We start from the raw sequence: 22,474 nt of genomic DNA on the forward strand, positions 1-22,474 counted from the left end.
AGTAGCTGGGATTATAGACATGTGTCACCATGCCCAGGCAATTTTTTGTATTTTTAGTACAGACAGGGTTTCTTCATGTTGGTCAGGCTGGTCTCAAACTCCCAACCTCAGGTGATCCGCCCACCTCGGCCTCCCAAAGTGCTGGGATTACAGGTGTGAGCCACCGTGCCCAGCCTAAACAGCCTTTTTAACAGCAGGAGTTAGGACACTGAATGACAGAGCCTTTGATGCACCAGTGCACTTCTGTCCTCCAAACACAAATGGGGATAATGATGTAGTTTCCCAGAATTGCTTGGCAGTGAAGCTTTTTTTTCCTGAGCGAACTTTGTGGGCCTAGAGTTCTAAGGAATGCACTGGCCTGGGGCTTAATATCGCTAGGTAATGAGAAACTGGAAGCTCTAGCAGCACCTGCGTGGGCACAAGCTTTAGCAGTTTCATCAGGATGCTCAGAGTGACTCCTGCAGCCTATAGCATGTCGTGGTTTTCCCATCTGTAGAATGGGATTGCATCCAAAGCTTGCTGGCAAGAGTAATTCATCAGTATTGGTAAAGCCCTGTTGCAACAGGGTTATTAAGATTCCATCATCTCAGAGTCATAAGGCTAATGGGATCTTTTGTTAGATAATTGCAGCAATAAACTAAAATGATTTTGTTTCCTAAGGTGGTTGAAAAAGCAAAAGATGGTTCAACTTGCGTAGAGTAACTGTTGGAAGGGAGAAAAGCAGCCCACAAACATATGCACAAACAAAACTGTGGCCACAAGTGACTCTGCCAAGTCACAAAATGAAAACTGTAATTCCTGAAAGCTCCGACCTCTGCAACCAGCTCAATTACCTTTCACAGTCACTGAGATGGTTGTGTTCTCTCCAACCAGATAGCCACAAGGAAGCAGCTCCGGTGTTTCGGAAGTGTTGCTGCGCTTGATTTCTCCAATGCTGTAGCCAAGAACACTGTCTGAATTCAGCCCTAGCTGACTCACTGGGTCGACATGAATGATGTATTCCTGGAAAAAATAAAAAATAAAAAAGACTCCATCAAAGATGTGGCTAAAATCTGCCCATGACTCATGTTTTCATTGGGTGATTTATGATCATCTTCTCTTCTTTCTCAGATGTCTGAGTTGAAATTGAGCTGTGGGATGAGGGGGAGAAGAACTGACTTTCTAAGGGGATAATGCCCAAGTACCACAGGCCTCTTAAAATACAGATTTATTTGGTTAGGAGTGGAAAAACAACAACAACAACAACAACAAAAAACCCCTAACAAGGTTGTGAACGTTTAGTCTGGATGAACCAAGCACGGAAAAGCCAGGCTGCTTTTCCTAAGTTCGGCTGAAATCTTGAAGACATCAGGGCCTGTGAATGGTGCTGGAAAATTCATGAAAAAGTAATTTTGACAGGAAATCTCTCTTCCATTCCCTTCTTTTGGCTCAAAGATCATACAAAGAGATTAAAATGCAGGCTGCTCACAAAAATCAGCTCTAGATCTTTGAGAAGGAAAATGTGTGTTTAATTTGGAAAGTGTTCCCTCTTAGTTGAGTGAACAAAAGGTTTTAGGTTAGTAAATGTAGAACTAAGGTCCATGTACTAGGAGGTGACTGCACGACGACTTCGGTGGAATCCCAGTAATAGGCCTTACATGGTCTCACTTCCTCACTTACTATGATGCCAACGTGCCTCTTTTCAGCCCAAACTGGTATCAAATCCAAGGATGTCCCAACTGCCCATCACCAGAGATATGTTTTTGGCCTAGGTAGGAGAATCGGTCCATCCTAAGCCATTCATACGTCTTCTCTGGTCTCATTTCTACAGGCTGGCTTACCAGGATGGGGAACAATCTCCAGTCAAAAAACAGAATTTTCTCTGTATGAGGCTACTTGGATCTAGCTATTAGAAAGAAACTACAGTGTACTATTAGGTTGTTGCAAAAGTAACTATGTTGGTGCAATCACTTTTGCACCAACGTAATAGTTAAGTTAGGAGTTGAAGTCAGACCAACTAAACTAGACCAACGTGGTCTAATTCTAGATCCATGACCTTGAGCAGCCCAACCTGACCTTCACTTTCTTCACCTTTAAATGGGGTAATATAAGGGGCTTGGCATAGTCTCTGGCACAAAAAACGTGGGCTATTATTACTACTCAGGGAATATGATTAATGAGCACTTATAATCGTTGACTTACTTTAGGACAATAGAAAAAATGTACCAAAAGCTTCCTTCAAATCACAATGTGTTTCAAGGTTCACGTTGGTACTCATTAGTTAGTTATCCTGTGGCAAACACCCAATCTAATGATGTGATTAAAAAGAATAGAGAAATAAGTATGGCAACATCCTTGAGCCTGGCCATCGATCAGACATTAATGTCACTCGTAAAACAAATCAAAGACTCTGAAGTGGTGGCACAGCATACCAGGCAAATCAGATCAAATCCCCCAAAATGAAGGCTAGAAATCTGATGTCTAAGCCCTGGCCACAGATTACATATTCCAAAACATATGTCCTAAGACACAATTCTAAGGTGAAAAGAGAGTTGGACATTAGCAATTCACTGTGAGAGGATCAAAGAGTTGCTCAAATCACACTCACTAGCTGGCCCACCACTGCAAAGGGCAGATGGAAAGAATTTGGCCTATCACCAGTCTGTACTTACCATCGTCCTTCCATTCCCTTGAGGGCCAGGGAGCAAGTTCCAGCAACATAAAGATGTAGGGAAGGGCACAGGTCTGAGAAATGGCCAAGCTCAAGACATCAACCTCTCTTTGCCTCCCCAGGCCCAGATGCCCGTGTTAGGTATTTTGCTGTAGCCGCCATCTTGAAACACTTACTTTGAACAGCCGTCTAACCACCCCATCGAGCACATCCCACTTCGTCTTGCCACTAACTCCAATGCAGCCAATAAGAAAGAGGTGTGGTCTGGAATCCTAAGGGTAAGGAAATGTACACAGGTGAAAACCAGGTGGATCTTTTCTGACTCAGTTCAGCAGAAGACTCAGGTTGCCTTAGAACTCCGCCAATGGTTTGAGAGGGGAATAAAAGTCCTATTTGTATTAATACCAGGTATAACTTAGGTGGAAGTAATAGTCTTAATACCTTTCCCTGCTTTACTGCTAAAACAGCAGACCAAGAGTCAGAAAGAGAGGATTTCCTCTCTGGAATATGGAACCTTCTGCTAAGTAAATGTGTCAGACAGGGCATAAATCACATATTCCTTTTCCAGAACTCTCCACACCTGTCTAGCATCTCTGTCTTTTCAAACCTTGCTTACAAACTCACCTCTTCCAGGAAGACTTCAGTGATTAACCCCATCAGGCTCAGAGCTTAAACTGCTTCGGCAATTCTGTACATAACTTATATAATGATATATCTGGTACTAATTTATATTTAGTTTTAGGTATTTGTCTTATTTTTGTATATCAAGTTTATCTCCTTACTAGATCTTAAACATTGTCAGGACAAAATGTGTTTCTATTTTTTCTTCTTTCTTGTTTTTAAATAACATTTACTGTTTTTCTTCTTGTTAAAACTCAAAACGTGCAACTCAGAAAACTAATAAAACTCTGGGAAGAATACTCTCAAAACAATCTTTTTCTAACTCTTTTGCACCTCTGTTCACAGGGCTTTGCATAGTGGCAGCTAATCAGATCACACTGATAAAAGAAAAGCTGATAGAACATGCCATTCTATTGGGTTTTAAATACCTTACATGCTCATAAGGACGTAGAGTCAGGAGTGTGGTTGGGCAGGGGTCGGGGAGGTGACATATGGCAGCTAAGCAAAATCAGCAAAGAAAAGAGCACCAGTCTTGCAGTGAGATGATCTGACCCAACCACTTGTCCCTGGCCTCAAATAAGTAACGCTTGGGGTCTTGGGTTTCTTAATTATATAATGAGGATAACAATCCCTGGTCAACCAACCTCACCTGGATGCTGTAGTGATGCAGAATAATATAACTTTTGAAGGTGACTTGTAAACTTTTATAAAATGTATGCTCTATTTGTTCATATTGACAATCACTAGAATAAACAGTCCACAAGGTATACCTGCATTTACTGTAAGAATGAGTGTCCCAGCAGGGCATGGTGGTTCACGCCTGTAATCCCAGCACTTTGGGAGGCCGAGGCGGGTGGATCACAAGGTCAGGAGTTTGAGACCAGCCTGGCCAATATGGTGAAACCCCGTCTCTACTAAAAATACAAAAAAACTAGCCAGGTGTGGTGGTGGGCACCTGTAGTCCCAGCTACTCGGGAGGCTGAGGCAGAAGAATCGCTTGAACCCAGGAGGCAGAGGCTGCAGTGAGCCAAGATCACACTACTGCATTCTAGGTGACAGAGCAAGACTCTGTCTCAAAAAAAAAAAAAAAAAGAATGAGTTTCTCCTGATAGTCCATCACTCTACTAGCTATGTTTTGAAAATGGAACTATCTATTGTATCTTTCAAGGCTAGATGATGCTAATGGGAGTGCCAAAATCCTGAGCTTACCCCCTATCGTGAGGCTAGCAAGCCAGCCACAAAGTGGAATCCCCTAAGAAAGGTCTGGCTGTACATGCTTTGTTCTGCGGGTTCCCTAGTGTCTGAAACTACAAGTATTTCTAGCATGTTGGCTAGAAATACTAAGAAATAACAAACAAAAAACTAAAGGGAACTTGAAATGGTGACTCATGAGGCCTTTCCACATTTATTCGAGAAATAGTCATTCAAAGCATCACTGGGTTTTAATCACTGGCTAAAATTCAACTTTCAATGTCAACTCTAGCCCCCACCCCAAAATAGTCTCTGGCAGTGGTATAGACTCTGGAAGTTCCTAGACTTTGGAAGTGAACAGAAAGCATACTAGGAAAACTCAGATTCTCCAGCCTTGGTGAGTCAGGATGCCCCACCAGCTCTATCTTCGGCCACCTGCAAGCTCCCAGGGCTTGGCATCTCCATCTCTTGATGTCTAACAAGATGTCTACTCTTGATGACTGATGACCAATAAAACTGGTGCTCTTGGTCTGCTGCATGTGGTCAGCTTATTTCTGTACCTTACATGCTAAATGTGCATAGCTGCCTCTGAAGTGCTTTGGGAATATATTTCATTCAGAAAGGCCCTTTCCAATGGATGTTAGCATTTAGTTAATTACATGAAAGTGAAACGTGGGACCATTTTTAGTATTCTTTATTAGACTTTCAAGCATACGAGAAAGGGAAATGCCATTCGCACACTTTACTTGTGTCAAAATGCTGCAAGGGATTAATTATGGTTAGTTAAGAGAAGCGTTAGTAGTATTTCCAAATCACCTTAGGCTCTGAGGTGATACAGGTTTTACAATCAGATCACTAAGCTAGGTAGTTCTACCTGGGGGAGGGACAGGCAGAGCAGGGAAAGGGATCCAACTAACCTCCTTCCACTTCATTTCCTCCTGAAAGCTGACAACTATCTTAACATGCCTGCCTCCTTCCTTCCGAGCCGAGCATTCACCAGTGTCATCCAGCAACATGTCTGCGAATGGAAAACATCAACAGCCTTAGGCACATGGGGACAGCAAAGCCAGCTTCCTGACACCCCCGCTGCTGGTTGGCACAGCAGTGGGACAAACAGGTGTCAGGGTGCAGGGGGTGGGGGAGGTAGGGGAAGAGGAGAGGGCAAAATGGAGAATGCAGTCACAGAAACCAATGGTGGACCAACCAAGGAACCAGCAGGCTGACAATGCACCTTGCCGGATGGAAGTGCGAGGGAGAGACTCAACCAAAACAACAGCAACAGCAGCATCATGGATACAAAATAAAAGCATCAGCCTTAATATGCTTACAAAGAAAACCTAGATTGTGTTCACTGATGGTTGCGCCAGCCTGGAATCCATCCTGAAGACAGGAAGATCATAGACCAAGCCACTGCCCCGACTGGGACCTGCTACTATGGGGTTTGTGTACAGCATTCAGCTTGCAGGTCAGCCTCTTAAAATGGATCAAACAGAACTCAGCATGGTGGGCGAGGGTATCCAAGCTCAGGGCTTGGAGAATTTGGGGTGCTGGAGCAAAGCATGAGAGCAGTCTAACGGCTGGGCTCATGTTGGTAGCAGACTCACACCCAGACACATACACACCCCAAGTGCACACACGCCTGTTTCCTCTCCGTTTGATCTGTTGGTCTGCTTATTTTGGGGCTCTCACTTAGAGATCAGGGTGCCAGCTCTAGGTCCAGTCCTGCCCCCAAACCCTGTAGGCCACTCACCCAGGCTGGTTGACTCAGTGAGGTTCAAGCTGTGCTGGGAGAGGCCCATGGACTGCCTTGGGGAGGCAGAGATGGACACTTGGGAAGGAGCCCGGCTGCAGCCACTGCCTTGAGACTCTGACTTCAGCCGATCATTCTCGGCTTTCAGCTTCTCTATTTCACTCTGCAAAGAGTAATGGAGAAGCTCACTTAGTAGGCAGAAGTAATGTGAACAAGATTTTTCTGAAGGAAGGATCTGAAAGTTCCCTGCAGAAACCAGGCTGGTCTCCCACCCAAGGCGAACAACACCCTCAGAGAGATTCAGCAGTGTTTGCTGCCCCTGCTGTAGACACAAGACATGCTGGCAGGGGAGGTCCCTCCACTCAGAGAACAGGCCTTTGAAAAGACCTCTGAAATGCTTCCCAGAGTCTGCTGCTTGAGGGTTAAGTGAAAAAGAGTCTTATGATCTAAGAGGTTTGTGCAACTCTGGCTTTTACAGGCTTCTTTCCTGCAGGACTTCTCAGAACGTTTAATGAGTTCCTCTACACCATGAATCGAACAGAGGCACATGGTGTGCAGAATTTTCCAAACGTATTTGATCAAGGAGTTCTCCTTTCATAGAGCTTCTCACAGAATGAGTGTTTCAGGGAACCTCCTTTGGGAAAACTGACTCCATTAAGGTCCTGGCAGACTCCAGAGGTATCTTTCATTCTATGAATATTCATGAAGAACCTACAATGTGCAAGGTATTGGTGCTATGTCCAGAGAAAGGTATGCAAAAAGCCCAGAAGACCCAAATGTCTTCACTCCATGGCAGAAGGTGGGAGGGGCTGTAAGAACAAATCTACAAGAAGATTCAGACGAGGGCACTAACTCTCCGGCTGCAAGACTTGGACAGGCATCAGGCCGAGCATTAAGGGAAGGGTCTAACTTGGACGTGCAGAGGAATATTCCCAGTGGAGGGAACGATATGGAAGAGGGATGCAAAGATGGCAGTCAGCGACTCCATCTGGTTGGTGAGTAGATTCTGGGAAGAGGAGCTGGGGAGGGTGGTGTGGATTAACAGTGGAAAGGACCCTGTAGAAGGCCTTGAAGGCCAAGTGAAGGAGACTGCACCACATGCCATAGGCACCAGGGGAGTCACTAAAAGTATTATGTAAAGGAAGGGCACGGGTACTCTTATTCTTCCAAAAGATTGGTCTTTGAGCAATGTGTGGGAGGGACTGAAAAGAGATAGAGAAAGCGAGGGCTGCCACCAGATTCTGATGTAGCCCTTAGGGCTTAGTGGAGAGCAGCCTCTGGGAGCTCCTTCATAGACAGCCTTGAGCTCAGCCCATGCTCCTGGGCTCTCACCTGCATCCTGTTCATGGCCTCCCGGAGCTGGTCCAGCTGGTGGGCAGAACTGAGAGCTTCTAAGCGGATGTCCGTCAGCTTCATCTCCTTGTCTCTCAACTCATTTCGGAGCTGCATGACGGTCTCAGCTTCACTATCCATGCATTCTGAAATCCTAGGGAAAGAGGAATGTTACTGATGAAAGCAGCTCCTTTTAGTCCCCTACTGACCACTGGTCCACGTCAATCATCAGGTTTGTTTAGCAATAACTATGAATAACCAGCTGCCTGGTGCTTCCTGGAGGTGATAATACCAAAAACACCTGAAAACAGATTTTATTCCTTCTCTACATTCCTGTTTTTTCTTCTTTAAATTGGTTTATTTAGACCACTGATGTTTAAAATCATTGTTAATATAGTTGGATTTACATTTACCGTATTGTTTTGAATTTGTTGTCCTTTTTCTTTGTTCCTATTTTTTTCTTTCACTCTTTTCCTGCCTCTTGTGGTTTCACTTTTTAAATTTTATTTTCACTTTTTTTAGAGACAAGATTTCATTCTCTACATTCTTTCTTTGCCAAGCTCGGGCAATCAGAATGGCTTTGGTGTGCCTTTCAGCAAAATTCCAGTAATACCGGGAGAAGCAGGAGCTGGCAAAAGGGAGTAGTAACCTTCCAGTTTGATAACCCCCTCCCCCACCATGTGTACACAGCTGAGCTTCCATGACACCACGTGCCCTTGAGTTCCAAACTGACTCAGAGAAGCAGGGTCAGCTATCTGTTTTAAAGATTAGAAATTCCTTTGTTAAACAACTGAGGGGTGATTTTTATTTGCCATAATGGGGATGAAACCTAAAGATATGCATGGAAGGTGTTAATCTGTTCCTGATCACATTCTGAAAACTCACTCCCCTAAAAATATCTAGACATATCAACCTTTTTTAGTTCCTCAGCCCCCACACTGCTTAACACACTCAGGGCAAGAAGGGAAACCTCTTCAGGGAGTTAGAGAACAGACGGGATGGTGTGATATGCAAGCCAAAGTTGTATCTGAAAACTCTGCAACAGCCTGGCTAATTGTCTTCTTTTCTCTGCTGCACACCAGGTCAAGGTCACCATAGGACCCTGTTGAGTTCCTCTTTCTGAAGAGGTGGTTCTTCTAGGCTAGGCTCCTTAATGACTTAGGTTTGCTCTCCAAACACCTGGCAAATCAGCACAAAGTAGAAGATCATAAAAGTCATGATGAATTGCAATGTTAAAGATAGTTCTCTTAAAAAAATAGTTCTGTGAGTTTCATAGATCTTAGCATCTGGGTTACTGGGTGATCCAGAATAGAAAGCTTTGACATTTCTTGGACTGAAAACAGAAAAACAACCCCAAACACCCGCATTCTCAAGTTCATAAAGTTACAAAGCTGAAGCTGATTATGTCTAAAGGAGATGATGAGCATGTGGTCTCTGCAGAAATAAATGATCACACGAGTCTGCTCTCCAAGACCCAAGCGATGGGTTTGGGGCCAAACAAAACCTGACCTGTAAAACCGGGTGAGGGTGTGGAACTTTTATTTCCCAAAGGAAAATGATTTATAAAATTGTTAAAAGAGATGAAATTATATTTCAGGGGCAGAAAGAACTGGAAGAAAAATTTAACACTTGAATAGTCAAATGTTTTCGCTGCTCTTTTCTTGACCTAAACCTGAACTCTTTGGATTTGAGAGACACAGTAAAACCACCTTACGTTTTTAAAAGTTACCAGTCACCAAGGAAGATTCTTAGCTTCAAAATCTAATCCGAAAGAACTCCTGAAAATGATCTAATTATTTCCATCTCACACTTTTGAGAGACTGAAGCCAATAGATTTGGGACTAAAAGGGTGAGAGAGAAATGTCTTTAGAATTTGCAACATCCTTTCTTTCTCAGCTCTCTGTACCTTGAATAGACTGGTTTGTGAGGTTTACTGATCGAACCATGGTTTTTTCCTTTCTTTTTTTTTTTCTTTGGTTTGGGAGGTTTGCAGGAGGAGCTTGCAAAAACTGGTTCTATCTTGAGAAGACTATGTTTCTTGGTTTAAATGGAGTGTAAAGTCTGAACAAAATTCCACTGTTATCTCCTGTCTTAGCCAAATCATGTCCTACACAGATCTTGAAGGCTCAGATTCACTGCAGAGAACAGTCTGTTCTGGCTGACACCATGTGAGGCTGGTCTGTCCAGCAGTACATGACAAGGCACCTTGCTCAAGTCATCTTCACCTAATCTGTACCCTTTTACCAGAAAGCGCTCAGCAAGAGAGAAAATACCTTCTTGGCACTCACTTTGTGGAACATATCACATCGGTTACTTTGCAGAGCTTGGCTCAAACCCTTGACTATACAAAGGGTAGCAAACTGAAATGAAGCAAGTCTGTGTTGGGAGGACTTTGTCCCCCTATGCTCCTCCAGAATCAACCAGCTCTCAGAAACACACAATGATGAGGCCTTATGAGATGTCCTATAATGTAGCCATGATGTTGAAAACACATTCTTGGCCGGGCGTGGTGACTCATGCCTATAATCCTAGCACTTTGGGAGGCTGAGGCAGGTGGATCACCTGAGGTCAGGAGTTCGAGACAAGCCTGGCCAACATGGTGAAACCCTGTTTCTACTAAAAATACACAAATTAGCTGGGTGGTGTAGCTGTGGTGGCGTGCACTTGTAATCCCAGCTACTTGGGAGGCTGAGGCAGGAGAATTGCTTGAACTTGAGAGGTGGAGGTTGCAGTGAGCCAAGATCGCACCACTGCACTCCAGCCTGGGAGGCAAGAGCGAAACTCTGTCTCAAAAAAAAAAAAAGAAAAGAAAACACATTCTTTTGCAGCAGCCTTAACTAAGCTTTAGTCCCTAATCCTAATGCCCAAGACAGAGCCTTTTCCCCTAGTTCCTTCCCTGACTAGACTTAGGCTATATCACTGATAATTTCATTTCACTTAACATGTTACCTCTGCTTGGCTGCCGGCTCCTCGGGGACCAGAGTTATTCTCTGCATCATTTCTGGCATCTGATCACATTGACATAATGGGTACCTAACAAATGCTTATGGAATACCTAAACAAATGGGCTAGGCATTTGAAGTATATTATTCCATTTCCTTTGTACATTACTCACTCCATGAAGAGGTACTGTAATTATCTCCAGTTTTAAAATGGGGAGGCAGAGACATGGAGACAAACAGGTCCAAGACTGCACTATTTAAAAATGATAGAGGCAGGTTCAAACCTGGCAGGCCTGCTTAGCTCTAGAGCCTGTGTTCCTGAACTATACCCACTAGGCGCTCAATACATGCTTGTCCACTTCATAAACTGCTTACTGAAGCAATCTCATGTGTGTTTTTTCCTACTCAGTCCCTTAACTGTGATTTAAGCCTTTTTCCACTGTCTTGTCCACAGTCAGGGCTGGTAGCATACCTAATTTTAAAATGCCTCGAGTGTGGGAAAACGTTGCCTTACCACAACTACCATTCCTTTCGCCCACAGATTGGGGAATTTCCTAAGCCCAACTCCTCTGCCTTTGGTTTTGTCTTTGAACTCCCTCTCACATCTAGATCTGCACATTCTTACAAACCCTTCAAGGTTGGAAATCAGCATTTGCTCTCAGCCTACCCTTTGGAAAACGAGACCAAAAACAAACATCTCCAGTGTGCATGGATGCTGTGGAATGTAAGAAAAGGGCTGGGGAGCCAGGAGTCAACCCCGCCCGATTCCTCTGGGGAAAATGGCTTGGAGGATACTTCTGTCATGGTCCTGCACAGTTGAGTGCATTGCTGCCTCTCTCTGCTCATCTCACTTGGCCGCCCAGCAGCATCTGGCCCTGTTCCTACTCCCTCCAGCAACAATTTCTCCTCTCTGCTCCCGGGTTTCATCCCACCTTGCTGGCCGGCGGCTTTAACTCCCTCTTTCTGAACTTAAAATATCAGAGTGCACTAGAGCTCCGTCCTCTTGACCTCTTGTCCTCATGCCCTCTGATCATCTTTGTCGTCATTCAACCCCTTGGAGAACTCTTCCAGTTATCCAGCTTTCAACACCACCAACGAGTCTGTGTCACTCAAATCTATACCTCTAGGAAGTCCAGGCTGGTTGACCTGGGTATGGATGTCTGCTGGGCATCTCAAATTTAATGTAACCAAAGTAGTGCTCCGACTCCTCACTCTGCCCTCATCTGTGTCTCCCACTCACCCCAGGTACTCAAGCTGTAAATCTAGGAATATCCCAGGATGGCTCTCCTCTTTCCCTTGCACTCACATCTGATCCATCACCATACACTGTTAACTTCTTCGAGAATATATCCTAAATCCATCCAGGACTCACCACTGTCATCAGTCGCTCCTTCCTTCCACCAAATATTTGAGTGTCTGCAAAATCAACAGAGTACCTACCTCCACGGAGCTTCTACTGTAGATCTGGGGTTGGGATGGGGGACAGAGAACAAATAATCAAGGAAAACCTCTATGTCAGGTGTCGGGGGGCAACATGTGCAATGGGGAAAAATGAAGCAAGGGCAAAGGGACCATGGGGAGCACTGGGTCGTGGCGGAATGTTGGTTTATGCAAGTGAATGGGCAAGGCCTTATTCATTAAGTCACATTGAGCAGAGACCTAAGGAAATAAATATCTGAGGGAAGAGCGTACCAGGCAGAGGACACAGGAGGGGCACAAGACGTGAGGTGGAGAATGTGATTGGAACGTGTAAAGAACAAGTGGGCCAGAGTGGCTAGGAGCCCCTAGTGATCTCCCTTCCTCGTATTCCTCACACATGGAACAGAGACTGATCTTTATAAATTTTTTTTTTGTAGAGACAGAGTCTCACTATGTTGACCAGGCTGGTTGCCAACTCTTGGCCTCAAGCAATCCTCCCTTCTTGGCCTCCCAAAGTGCTGGGATTACAGGTGAGAGTCACTGCACCTGGCTTGGTTAACATCTTTTTGATCTCTTCAGAACACTGGGAATAGTGCTCTGCTCAGGTTGCTATATAAAAAGTTTAAATCAATAAATAAAGAAGACATGATGAGTTCCTTTATCTCCTGGTCAGGAGACAACTGAGTTGGGATGCTTTGGGATGATGGCATGTGTGAGAGTCACAGGCAACTTGTTCTTTACTCCTTCCTTAGGCACTCTGCAGATGGAGGAGGACACACCCTGTCAGTCATTTGTCTAATTCTTCATTCAAAATAACACAGAGCACTGGGCTGGGCACTACAGGACAAATCGAAGTCCAGTCCCTCAGTGTCCTTTTTCCTTCCTCCGTTCAGTTTTACCCTCACCCATAACAGTAGGTAGTATACATCCCTGTAGCTACCTCTTACTAGGGTGCTCCCCAAAAAAACAGGAATTGATCATCTAACTCAGTAAAGTGGAGACCCTGACAGGGCCATGTTTCAATAATGGGTGAAGTTGCTTAAAAGTCATAACCCTGGTTGGGTGTGGTGGCTCATGCCTATAATCCCAGCACTTTGGGAGGCCGAGGCAGGTGGATCACCTGAGGTCAGGAGTTTGAGACCAGATTGACCAATATGGTGAAACCTCATCTCCACTAAAGCTACAAAAATTAGTCAGGCGTGGTGGCATGCGCCTGTAGTCCCAGCTACTCGGGAGGCTGAGACAGGAGAATTGCTTGAACCCAGGCAGCAGAAGTTGCAGTGAGCCGAGATCATGCCACTGCACTCCAGCCTGGGCAACAGAGTAAGACTCCATCTCAAAAACAAAAACAAAACAAAAAAAAGGTCATAACCCTACTATCCTCCGTTTCCTCTCTTCCACTTCCATGCAGTTGGTGTGCTACAAAGACCTGGCCTCTGAACAGGCTGATTTTGCCTGTGTTCCCTCTATCTTTCTGGTAAGCCACTAAGGCAGGGCCTTAGGACACTTATGCTATCTTCAGTGGGCTGGCTGGTTAAGTGGACTTAGGGTCAGCTCCACAGACCTGGCCACCTGAGAATGAAGAAGGAACAGGATGGAAAAGGCCCTTCATGCATAGTATTTAACTTGGCCCTCCCAAGAATCCAGTGAAGTAGATATAATGAACCCTATTTTTACTAGTGAGGAAACTGAAATTTATACATCCAAACTTCTTTCTCTAACCCTATCTCAGTGGCTGTCCTGACCCTGGCCATGACTTCCCTCTTCTCCCAGGCACTGTCTCATCTCACTGATAACTTTCCTTGCAGACTACCTGTGCTCTAGTTCTTTAATTCTAGACCTGGTATACCATGGTCTCAAAAGAAATTCAGCCCTATTGGGCAGGGCCAGCCTTTCTTACTGCTGTAGGAAGCAAGCTCCTTTATATCAATTTATCTTGTTCAATTCTTAGGGCTAGGATACAAACACAGAAACCAGTATCCCAAATTGACATATAAAAGTATGGAAACAAAGAGAACTTAAGTAATTTGCTTAAGGCCAACCAGCTAGTTACAGACATTGACTTCACCAGAACGAAAACCTAAGTTTCCTTTCTCTTTCAACTTTCCCAGTCCTAAAGCATTGAAAGACCATGCACAGTCCTATTAAAGCAAAGCATAAAGGATCCCAAGGAGCAGATGTGTCATAACAGGACTCCTAGCCATTCCTATTGGAGAGGGTTCTCAGGGGCCAAAGATGTTATCTGACTAGACAGACAGACTTACAGAGAGTTGGAGTGAGAATTCCTCAGCAGTGGGGTGGAACCTGTGGACCCGTTGTGTGGTAACTTTGGTGAGGAAGGCAAAGAAGAATCCGTCATCTCCTCAATGTCTGAATGAGAGGACGCAGATTTGGGGGACTTCTTCTTCCCGAAAGCTTGCTTGAAGGAGCTGCGTAACTGAATATACAAGACTGTCAGTCTCGCAACGGGGGCAACCAATGCTCAGGCCTTGGCAAAACAGAGACATGCACACAAAAAAGCGATTAATTCTCCCATGTTTTTCCCCCACCAATGGAAGAGGTTCCCAAGAGCTCTTTTGAATCAGTGCATTAAGGGAAGAAGAGTTATCTGGTGTTGCCAGCTTGAGGGACTGCACCTGTGGGTAACATTCCATGCCTACTCTTGGTTCAAGACTAGATGCCAACAGCAAGACAGAGCCTGGCTCAGCAGATGGATGTTGGGAAGATGAGGTTACACAGCAACAAAGCAGGATGCTCAGACACGGTGAGGGATGCGGATGAGGTTAGTCATATCAATGGATGGGTTAGCTTGGTATCTGATATTAAAGTCGGTCTTGCTTACCTCATTGACCTGCCAGAGAAAACGCAAGCAAAAATGGGGAAGGGGGAGGAAAAAAGACAATTTTTTAACAGAGAAAGCCAGTGACAGGGAAAGCTTCGGACTTTCAGACACAACAAGGCTAATAATAAACACCACACACAGGGGAGGTTTCCAGTAGGAGCACAAATCTTTAAAAGCATTGGGGTCAAGTTCCTTCCTTCTGAAAGGGAATAGCAGGTTGGGGAGTCCTCTAAAATTCCAGTTCTTCCAGCTTTTCCCTGTCTGGCTGAAATGGCTGCCTCCCACCTTCCTGTGCTTCTCATTCTCTTCTTTTCTCTTGTCAGTCACCTCTCTGTGCCTTAATTTTTTGGAGAGGATGTCTTCTTTTTTGAGCAATTCTAGCTTCACTGTTACACTGGCCCTGGATGGCTGCACAGCTCCTTAACCTATCCACTTAGGAGTTTCTGCTATTTGTGTATAAAAGAAGATAATCTAATAGGCAGCAAATTAGCCATCTCACTTGTTACTCAGAAAATGGTTATTTTAAAGAAATATATTAACCATATGGGGTGAAAAGGAACTAGTATATTACAGTTTCCCCAAATCATGAAATGGATCTGAAAATTCTTTCCCCCCTCCTCTGTTGCAGGAAGTGGAGACCTAAACATTTTAATGACAACATAAAGAATTAAAATGCAATGTCCTTTCTGAACGCCATAATCAGATTTTTCTAGGCCAAAAACTAATGTTTCATCTTGAAAAAAGCCCTTTTAAAAGTAATTTCCTTTTTCTAAAGTCTTTTTTCCTTGTGAAAATATATTCCAGGGGTTTTCTTAGCCATTGAAAAATTCAGAAAACAGGCCATTCTAAAAATTGATGAGATTTTTCTCCCATCAACAGGTTTCACCTATAATAAACCGCATGTCCAGCTTGTAGGCAAATCTAGATCCATTTCTCTCCCATTTCCTACTTCTGATCATATTTCCAGAGAGCAGTCACAGAAACAGAAGGATTAGGGACACAAGCCATCAACTGAAATCCTTGCCTCTACCTCTGGTGAAAAGCCAGGTGGAAGAGGAGATTACAAAGATCAGACAGAGTTAAGCTTTGGGATTAGCTGAGGATGCCAATTATCCATCTTCCCTGATTTGACTGATAACCAGGAGTTGTCTTAAAGCAACATAAGCAAGCTTTATTTCTTGAAGAAAATGGAATAACCACTATTTTTCACAGAAAATATCTCTCTTGTCACTTGAAAATCAAAGCAGACCATGTTTATCAATTGCATATTAGAGACAGAATATGAATAAATCCTATCTGTGTTTAGTCATAACAAATAAGTTGACTAAGAGCCATTAGTAACTTAAACAAGAAAATTTAATCAGAATAATGAGAGGGTCACACTAAACTGGCTTTTTAGCTTGCTTCCAATGCAAGTCATTGACAACCAAAATTACTAAATCCCTGACATCTGTATCACTAGACCTCGCCACCCATCCAAGATAACACAAAATGAGTGAGAAGTATACGGAATGAATGAGGACACTGAAGCTACTAGTGAAACAGGATGTCAGCACAAATGGGGACCAGGGGCCACTGATCAACTCCAGATCAACTTGGGATATTCTTGCACTGAAGACAAAGGATAGCAAATCTCAGTCAGAGTTCTGTAGCCTTAAAAGAAGAACTAAAAAACTGGATGGAGAGTGGGGGGGTGGAATTTTTCCAGGAGAGTGGAAAAATCCACTTAAGGCACCACTGTACAGAAATTCAAATAACTCATTGGGATTATGAATACATGGAGAAACACTATTATAGAGACTGATTCTATAACTTGCTATTTGAGGTACAACCTCTGATTTAGAACTACTTGCTAACTTCTAACACTGATATTAGTCAACTTTTATTTATAGGACATGGTCAAAAAGCTTTCAAAGAAAGGGTTGGTTTGATACTATCCCTTGGCATTTTTGTAAATAAATAGATACAGACTTATGGCTACAGATGGGATAACCAGCAATATACTCAAAAAAATATTTTGGACCTATGAAGAAACCATTTAAGAATAACTTTGCTGTAGTACCTGAAACTTTGTGGCCAACATAAAATGAGGAGGAAATGACACATACATGAAATGAAAGATGAGTACTTTATGGAAAGTCTCATGAAAGAGAAAAAAAATACAAGGTGGGAGGGATGTAATAGATGCTAGTGTTTTGCTGAGTACAATACTGATTTTAGTAAAAACCCATCCACAAAGCATTTCCTGGGATCTACTCCCAAAGGGCTATGCTCCACAGGTAGTAGCTGGGCTGGACTTTATCTGGGGGGATGCAGCAGCCAGTTCTGCAACCGACTCTGTCCGTCAGTCCCCAGGAGAGTGGGTGTGCACTCACCCAGTTCTTCCTCTTCTTCTTCTTTGAGTCACTCTCTATGTTGCTGCCCACGCTGGAGTGGCTGGTGGCGCTGTTGATGCTGGAGACACTGTCTGAGGAGTGCTGCCTGCGGATGCGGAGGTCTGCAGACTGGGCAGTGCCATTTCCTGGAGACCAAGGCAGGGTGTATCAGCAGCTGCCAATCTGAGCCCTATTCTTTATCTCAGGATTTTGCCCTTTAAGCAAAACCCACCCACATGAGGACTACTAGGTGTTTTCCACATAGACATCAACTCTGTTCCCTACAGTTGTTTCTAAGATCCTTGAATAGGTGAGTGCATTGCCCTCTTTGGTCAGTTAAATGAGGTCTCTCTCCCCCTACTTTACAAAACAGAAGTCAAGGGAGGTGTAGGGAGAATTTCCCCAACACCAGCTCTTAAGCTTTAGATAGGTGTGGAAATGTGCTTGTGAATTGAGCAGTCGGCACCTTCATTGCTAGCCCCCTCCCTCTCCTGCTCTCTGGGATCCTGTCACAGCGGCCTTCTTGCAGCCCTTTGGAAGCGCTATGCCTGCCTCATCTAGGGTCCTTCCGTGTGCTCTCCCTCCATCTGGATATTCTTTTTCCTTGACTCTGTCCAGCCAACTGATTTGTAAATCCTTCCTATTTCAAAGCTATTATCACTTTTTCAGGAGGCCCAATACACGAAACAACACAGACACTGAAAATGTGTGATATCTGACATAAAGTCTGCAGATAGTTTTTCTCATGAGGACAGAATTACACCTAAAGGCTGGTCTTTGAGAACACTGGTTGTAGGGGCAAACCGACTCATCAGGTTCTAGCCCCACTTCAGTTTCTCCCTAATCCCTGACCTCAAAAAATGACTCTAGGCCAGGTATAGTGGCTCATGCCTGTAATCCCAGCACTTTAGGAAGCCAAGGCAGGCAGATCATTTGACGTCAGAAGTTCAAGACCAGCCTGGCCAACATGGTGAAACCCTGTCTCTACTAAAAATACAAAAAACAGCCAGGCGTGGTGGAGCATGCCTGTAGTTCCAGCTACTCAGGAGGCTGAGGCAGGAGAATCACTTGAACGTGGGAGGCAGAGGTTACAGTGAGTGGAGATCACGCCACTGCACTCCAGCCTGGGCAACAGTGAGACTCCGTTTCAAGAAAAGAAAAAGAAAGTGACTCTCATCTATGAACACTAGTGTCCTCATCAGAACAACGAGGGAAGAACAGAATCACACTCACAAGATCGTTGTAGAAAGAAAACCAGATAATGAAATCACTGAAACCCTTAGCACTGCACTTAGAACACAGTAAGTGTTCCATAAATCCTAGTTCTCCGTATTACTTCTATGATTACTATTACTGTTAACATTATTATTATGAGAGCTAACTCACCTGCACTCCTACATTACCCCAAGATACACAAGGACAAAATAATTCACTTGGAAACGTTTTCCTGGGCTGGGCATGGTGGCTCATGCTTGTAATCCCAGCACTTTGGGAGGCCGAGGTGGGTTGATCCCTTGAGGCCAAGAGTTCAATACCAGCCCAGCCAACGTGGCAAGACCTGTCTCTACTAAGAATACATAAATTAGCCAGGCATGGTGGCAAATGTCTGTAATCCCAGTAACTTGGGAGGCTGAGGCAGGAGAATTGCTTGAACCTGGGAAGCAGAGGTTGCAGTGAGCCAAGATTGCACCACTGCACTTCAGCCTGGGTGACAGAGCAAGACTCTGTCTCAGAAAAAAAAAAAGAAATCTTTTCTTGGGCAAATAAGGTAGGAACTCAGTTCAGCTTACCCCATATATCAGCATGTAAATATTAAAGTGCTAGTGAAATTAAGGGTTGTAAAACACTGTAACGCTCTGCCAATAGAAACATGTTTTCTTCCATTTTTCAGCTATATCAGAGAAGAGGATGAACTACCATAGCCATCTTCATAGAGGCCAGAAGTGACTTGATTAAAGGTGTTTGCCTTCCAGGTCCTGCCCGCCTGACATGGAGCTAAATTACGCAGACACTGTCTTCTAGCAAGGAGGTTGCATCATAAGATGTCAAGGGAGGGTGCCTAAGGGCAGGCAGGTCTTCTGGCTAAAGGCTGTTTCCCTTATTTTACCTTTGCAGTTGAGCTCAGGTGTGTTAATTACTCCATTAATGGCAGCCTGGGCAGCTGCGTTCTGTTTCTTTAGCAGCTCAATGGTTTTTCTTAACTCATTCAGTTCTGAATCCTAGGGAACAGAGAGAATTATCGGTCAGCCTAAAATAATTCTGTACAGAGTTCAACTGAAGTACAACTTAGCTTCAACACAGGAGGAGAGGGAATGGAGTAGCTCAACAAAACCTTTCAGATGGATCAACACGCATGAACAAACACATAAGAAGAGGATTATAACTACAAGATCTATCACTGATGCCATTATCACTCAATCTGTCATATATTCACTCAACAGCTTGGACTCCTTACAATTAAACTTCGACAGTTCAAGAAGTACATTAACATCCATACAATGATCTGAAATGAAAGAACAGTATTTTCAAATATGTTGTTAACTCCAAGTAGGGAAGGTAAAAGTATCCTTTCTGCCTTACCTTCTGCTCGGCTGTCATGGTCAGACTCTGGAGCCTGATTGTCATGTTACCAAGACTCTGTTCAAAGGCTGCCACAAGGTGAGCCTGGAGGGGAAGACACAGTCTCAGTTATATTACCTTGCAAGGCAAGAGTGCTCAGAAGGTGCCTGGCTCTTAAAGATGAAAATCCTGTGGGTCCACTTGATCTAGGCTACTTCTTCAGCCTCCTCTTGAATCCCACTCCTCACCACTCTTTGGGATCCAGTCACTCCAGTCTTCTACTTGCTCAAACACCCCGTGCTCCTTGCTACCTTAGGGCCCTTGTACATCTTTTCTCCTCTACCTGAAATACTCTTCCTTTCAATCCTTTCTCCCATTCCTTGCCTAATAATTTTTACCTGTCTGTCTAAAAAGTTCTCGGCTTGTACCTTCAAGACACCCTCATATGCACTCTCACAAGCAAATTGTACTTCTGATATATACTTTGAGATATCACAGTTAAAAATACATGCAGTCTTGTAATTGGTAATGTATGTCTGCCTTCTGTACTACAATGGAGGATGATCTTCTGTTCACCAAGTGCTAAGCTCACAGTAGAGGCTCATATTAAGCATGTTAGTAGAATGAACAAACAAAATGGTTGGCATAGTTTGCTTGTTATAATCCTGGTTAATAAAAAGCCACTGAAAGGCCCATCTGCTACCTCCTCGGAGAAATGTTTCCCAGTTCCTCCAGGGGGTTACCACTTTCCCACAGGCTTTCATGTAGTTTTATACACTTCTGTTAGAATATGACATAAGATGTACCATTACATCTTAGAAATAATTTCTAAGAATTTAAAAAAATGCTTCCAGTTATAAGTAAAATAGCATCTAATTTTCAGAGATGTTAAAATACAAAAAAAGAGTAAGTTTATGAATTGGGAAATGTGGCATTTTCCTGAGTGCCACTTCCTCTGCAACTCTCTTCAAGGGTAAGAGGTAACTTTGTGCCCCAACACTAAGCTTTTGCCTGTGACACAGAGTAGTAGGTGATATATTAGTTGATTGAATGAGAATTCTGGTAATGTTATTAAAACCAAAAATACAGAATGGAGCTTTTTCAAACAGTCATGCTAAGGAATTTACAGCAATAGACTGAAGAATCCATTAGGCAGCTAGGATCTTCTAATCTCCAGTCTCTACTTGTATAATGGAATAGTGGCATGTCCAAGAGTGACAGCCATTTGGGCAGCAGATGAGAAGGATCACCAGATAGTGCACTTGATGAGGGCTGATACCATGTCTATCTTGCTCCTTACTGTATCCACACTGCTGGTACAAAAACAGCCACTCAATCATGTATGTTCGATGAGTGATTAAAGGACTAAAAAGAAAAGCACGTAGATGAAGGAGGAAGTGTATAGTACAGGGGAAGGGAACAGAATTTAGAGTTAGAGGTCTTCAGCTCTCCCTGTAGTTCCTTCTGAATACCCATAACACTGAGCAAATCACCTAATCCTACTAGCCTCAGCTTCATCTATGAAATGGTACCAATATCTATTTTCCCCCTAGGGTTATTTTCAGCTAAATGAAACAAGACCGGTGAAAATGGTCTATGAACTGTTCAGGTAGTGCAAAACACAGGAATGCGTGGACACTTGTGGGGAAAGAAGGAGGTTTGGGAAGGAGGTTTGGGAATGAGAAAGTGACAAACTATGAGAGGAGTGAGAGTACCTGAGAACACAGGGGTTGAGAGGGGGAGTAGAAACACAGTGGGCTACAAGAGGGATGAGAAGGGCAGAGGATGCATGGCAGAGGTGAAATTTGATCATGCTATGAAATTTGAGAGGAGGAGATGACTGACGCACAGAGTGAGATATCAACCCTGGACAAGCATCGGGGTGGGTGGGAAGAAGCTATTGCTGTGCCCTGTGAGGAGGCACACTGACATTTCAATCTAAGGAAAGATGTGAGGGGTAAAGAGAGGCCTGTTATTAGACTTCATCAAAGAGGGATGGCAGAGGCTAAGACATCTCTAGAATCAACCGCTGGCAGGGAGCATTTCTATTTGTAGCAGAAATGTTAAGCGGAATAGTTAGCTTCTCTCTGATTGCACTCCCTCTCTCTCTTAAAAATGGAGACAGGCCAGGCATGGTGGCTCATGCCTGTAATCCCAGCACTTTGTGAGGCCAAGACGGGCGGATCCTGAGGTCAGGAAATCGAGACTATCCTGGCTAACATGGTGAAACCCCGTGTCTACTAAAAATACAAAAAAAAAAAAAAAAAAAAAAAGAAGAAGAAGAAAAGAAACTAGCTGGGCATGGTGGTGGGCGTCTGTAGTCCCAGCTACTCGGGAGGCTGAGACAGGAGAATGGTGTGAACCCCAGAGGCAGAGCTTGCAGTGAACTGAAATCGCACCGCTGCACTCCAGCCTGGGCGACAGAGCGAGACGAGACTCTGTCTCAAAAAACAAAACAAAACAAAACAAAAACCAAAAACATGGAGACAGTGCCTCTGCATTTTAAAATAAAGAGATACGCTTTACTTTGCCCTGGAAAGTGTGGCAAAACCAAAGCCAATCAATTTAAGACAGTCACATAGTTGACAAAGGAAACAGGCCAGGATGTCTAAAAGAACACTTGCTAACCTCATATTGCAAATGAATGACAAAGTTAAATGTAAATGACTGGATTTCCATTGATTTCAGTTCTGCCTCTGATTGTCATCCATGACTCCAGTTATGGGCATTCCTATTGTAAACAGGCTGAATGCCCCAGTAAAAAAAAAAAAAAAAAAAAAAAAAAAAAAAAAA

The 22,474-nt window shown here is 43.8% G+C and overlaps 1 protein-coding gene across 5 annotated transcripts in view; it reads right to left on the minus strand.

Annotated features, from left to right (window-relative positions):
• The window catches only part of NAV2 (neuron navigator 2), a 771,558-nt gene that overhangs the window by 23,155 nt on the left and 725,929 nt on the right, over positions 1-22,474 (minus strand). For 3 of the 5 annotated variants that reach the window (XM_023191516.1, XM_023191515.2, XM_023191517.2), the window contains 9 exons: positions 19,703-19,786; positions 19,230-19,341; positions 17,123-17,268; positions 14,170-14,342; positions 7,545-7,698; positions 6,213-6,375; positions 5,380-5,480; positions 2,827-2,922; positions 834-1,002 (listed from right to left, as the gene is read on the minus strand). In XM_023191516.1, coding sequence (XP_023047284.1) covers positions 834-1,002; positions 2,827-2,922; positions 5,380-5,480; positions 6,213-6,375; positions 7,545-7,698; positions 14,170-14,342; positions 17,123-17,268; positions 19,230-19,341; positions 19,703-19,786 — 1,198 coding nt within the window. Of the gene's footprint in view, positions 1-833; positions 1,003-2,826; positions 2,923-5,379; positions 5,481-6,212; positions 6,376-7,544; positions 7,699-14,169; positions 14,343-14,747; positions 14,757-17,122; positions 17,269-19,229; positions 19,342-19,702; positions 19,787-22,474 lie in introns of all 5 variants that reach the window. The other 2 variants (XM_023191514.2, XM_023191513.1) reach the window with 1 other exon arrangement.

Source organism: Piliocolobus tephrosceles, chromosome 13 (genome assembly GCF_002776525.5).
Source record: "Piliocolobus tephrosceles isolate RC106 chromosome 13, ASM277652v3, whole genome shotgun sequence".
NCBI classification, from domain to species: Eukaryota; Metazoa; Chordata; class Mammalia; order Primates; family Cercopithecidae; genus Piliocolobus; species Piliocolobus tephrosceles.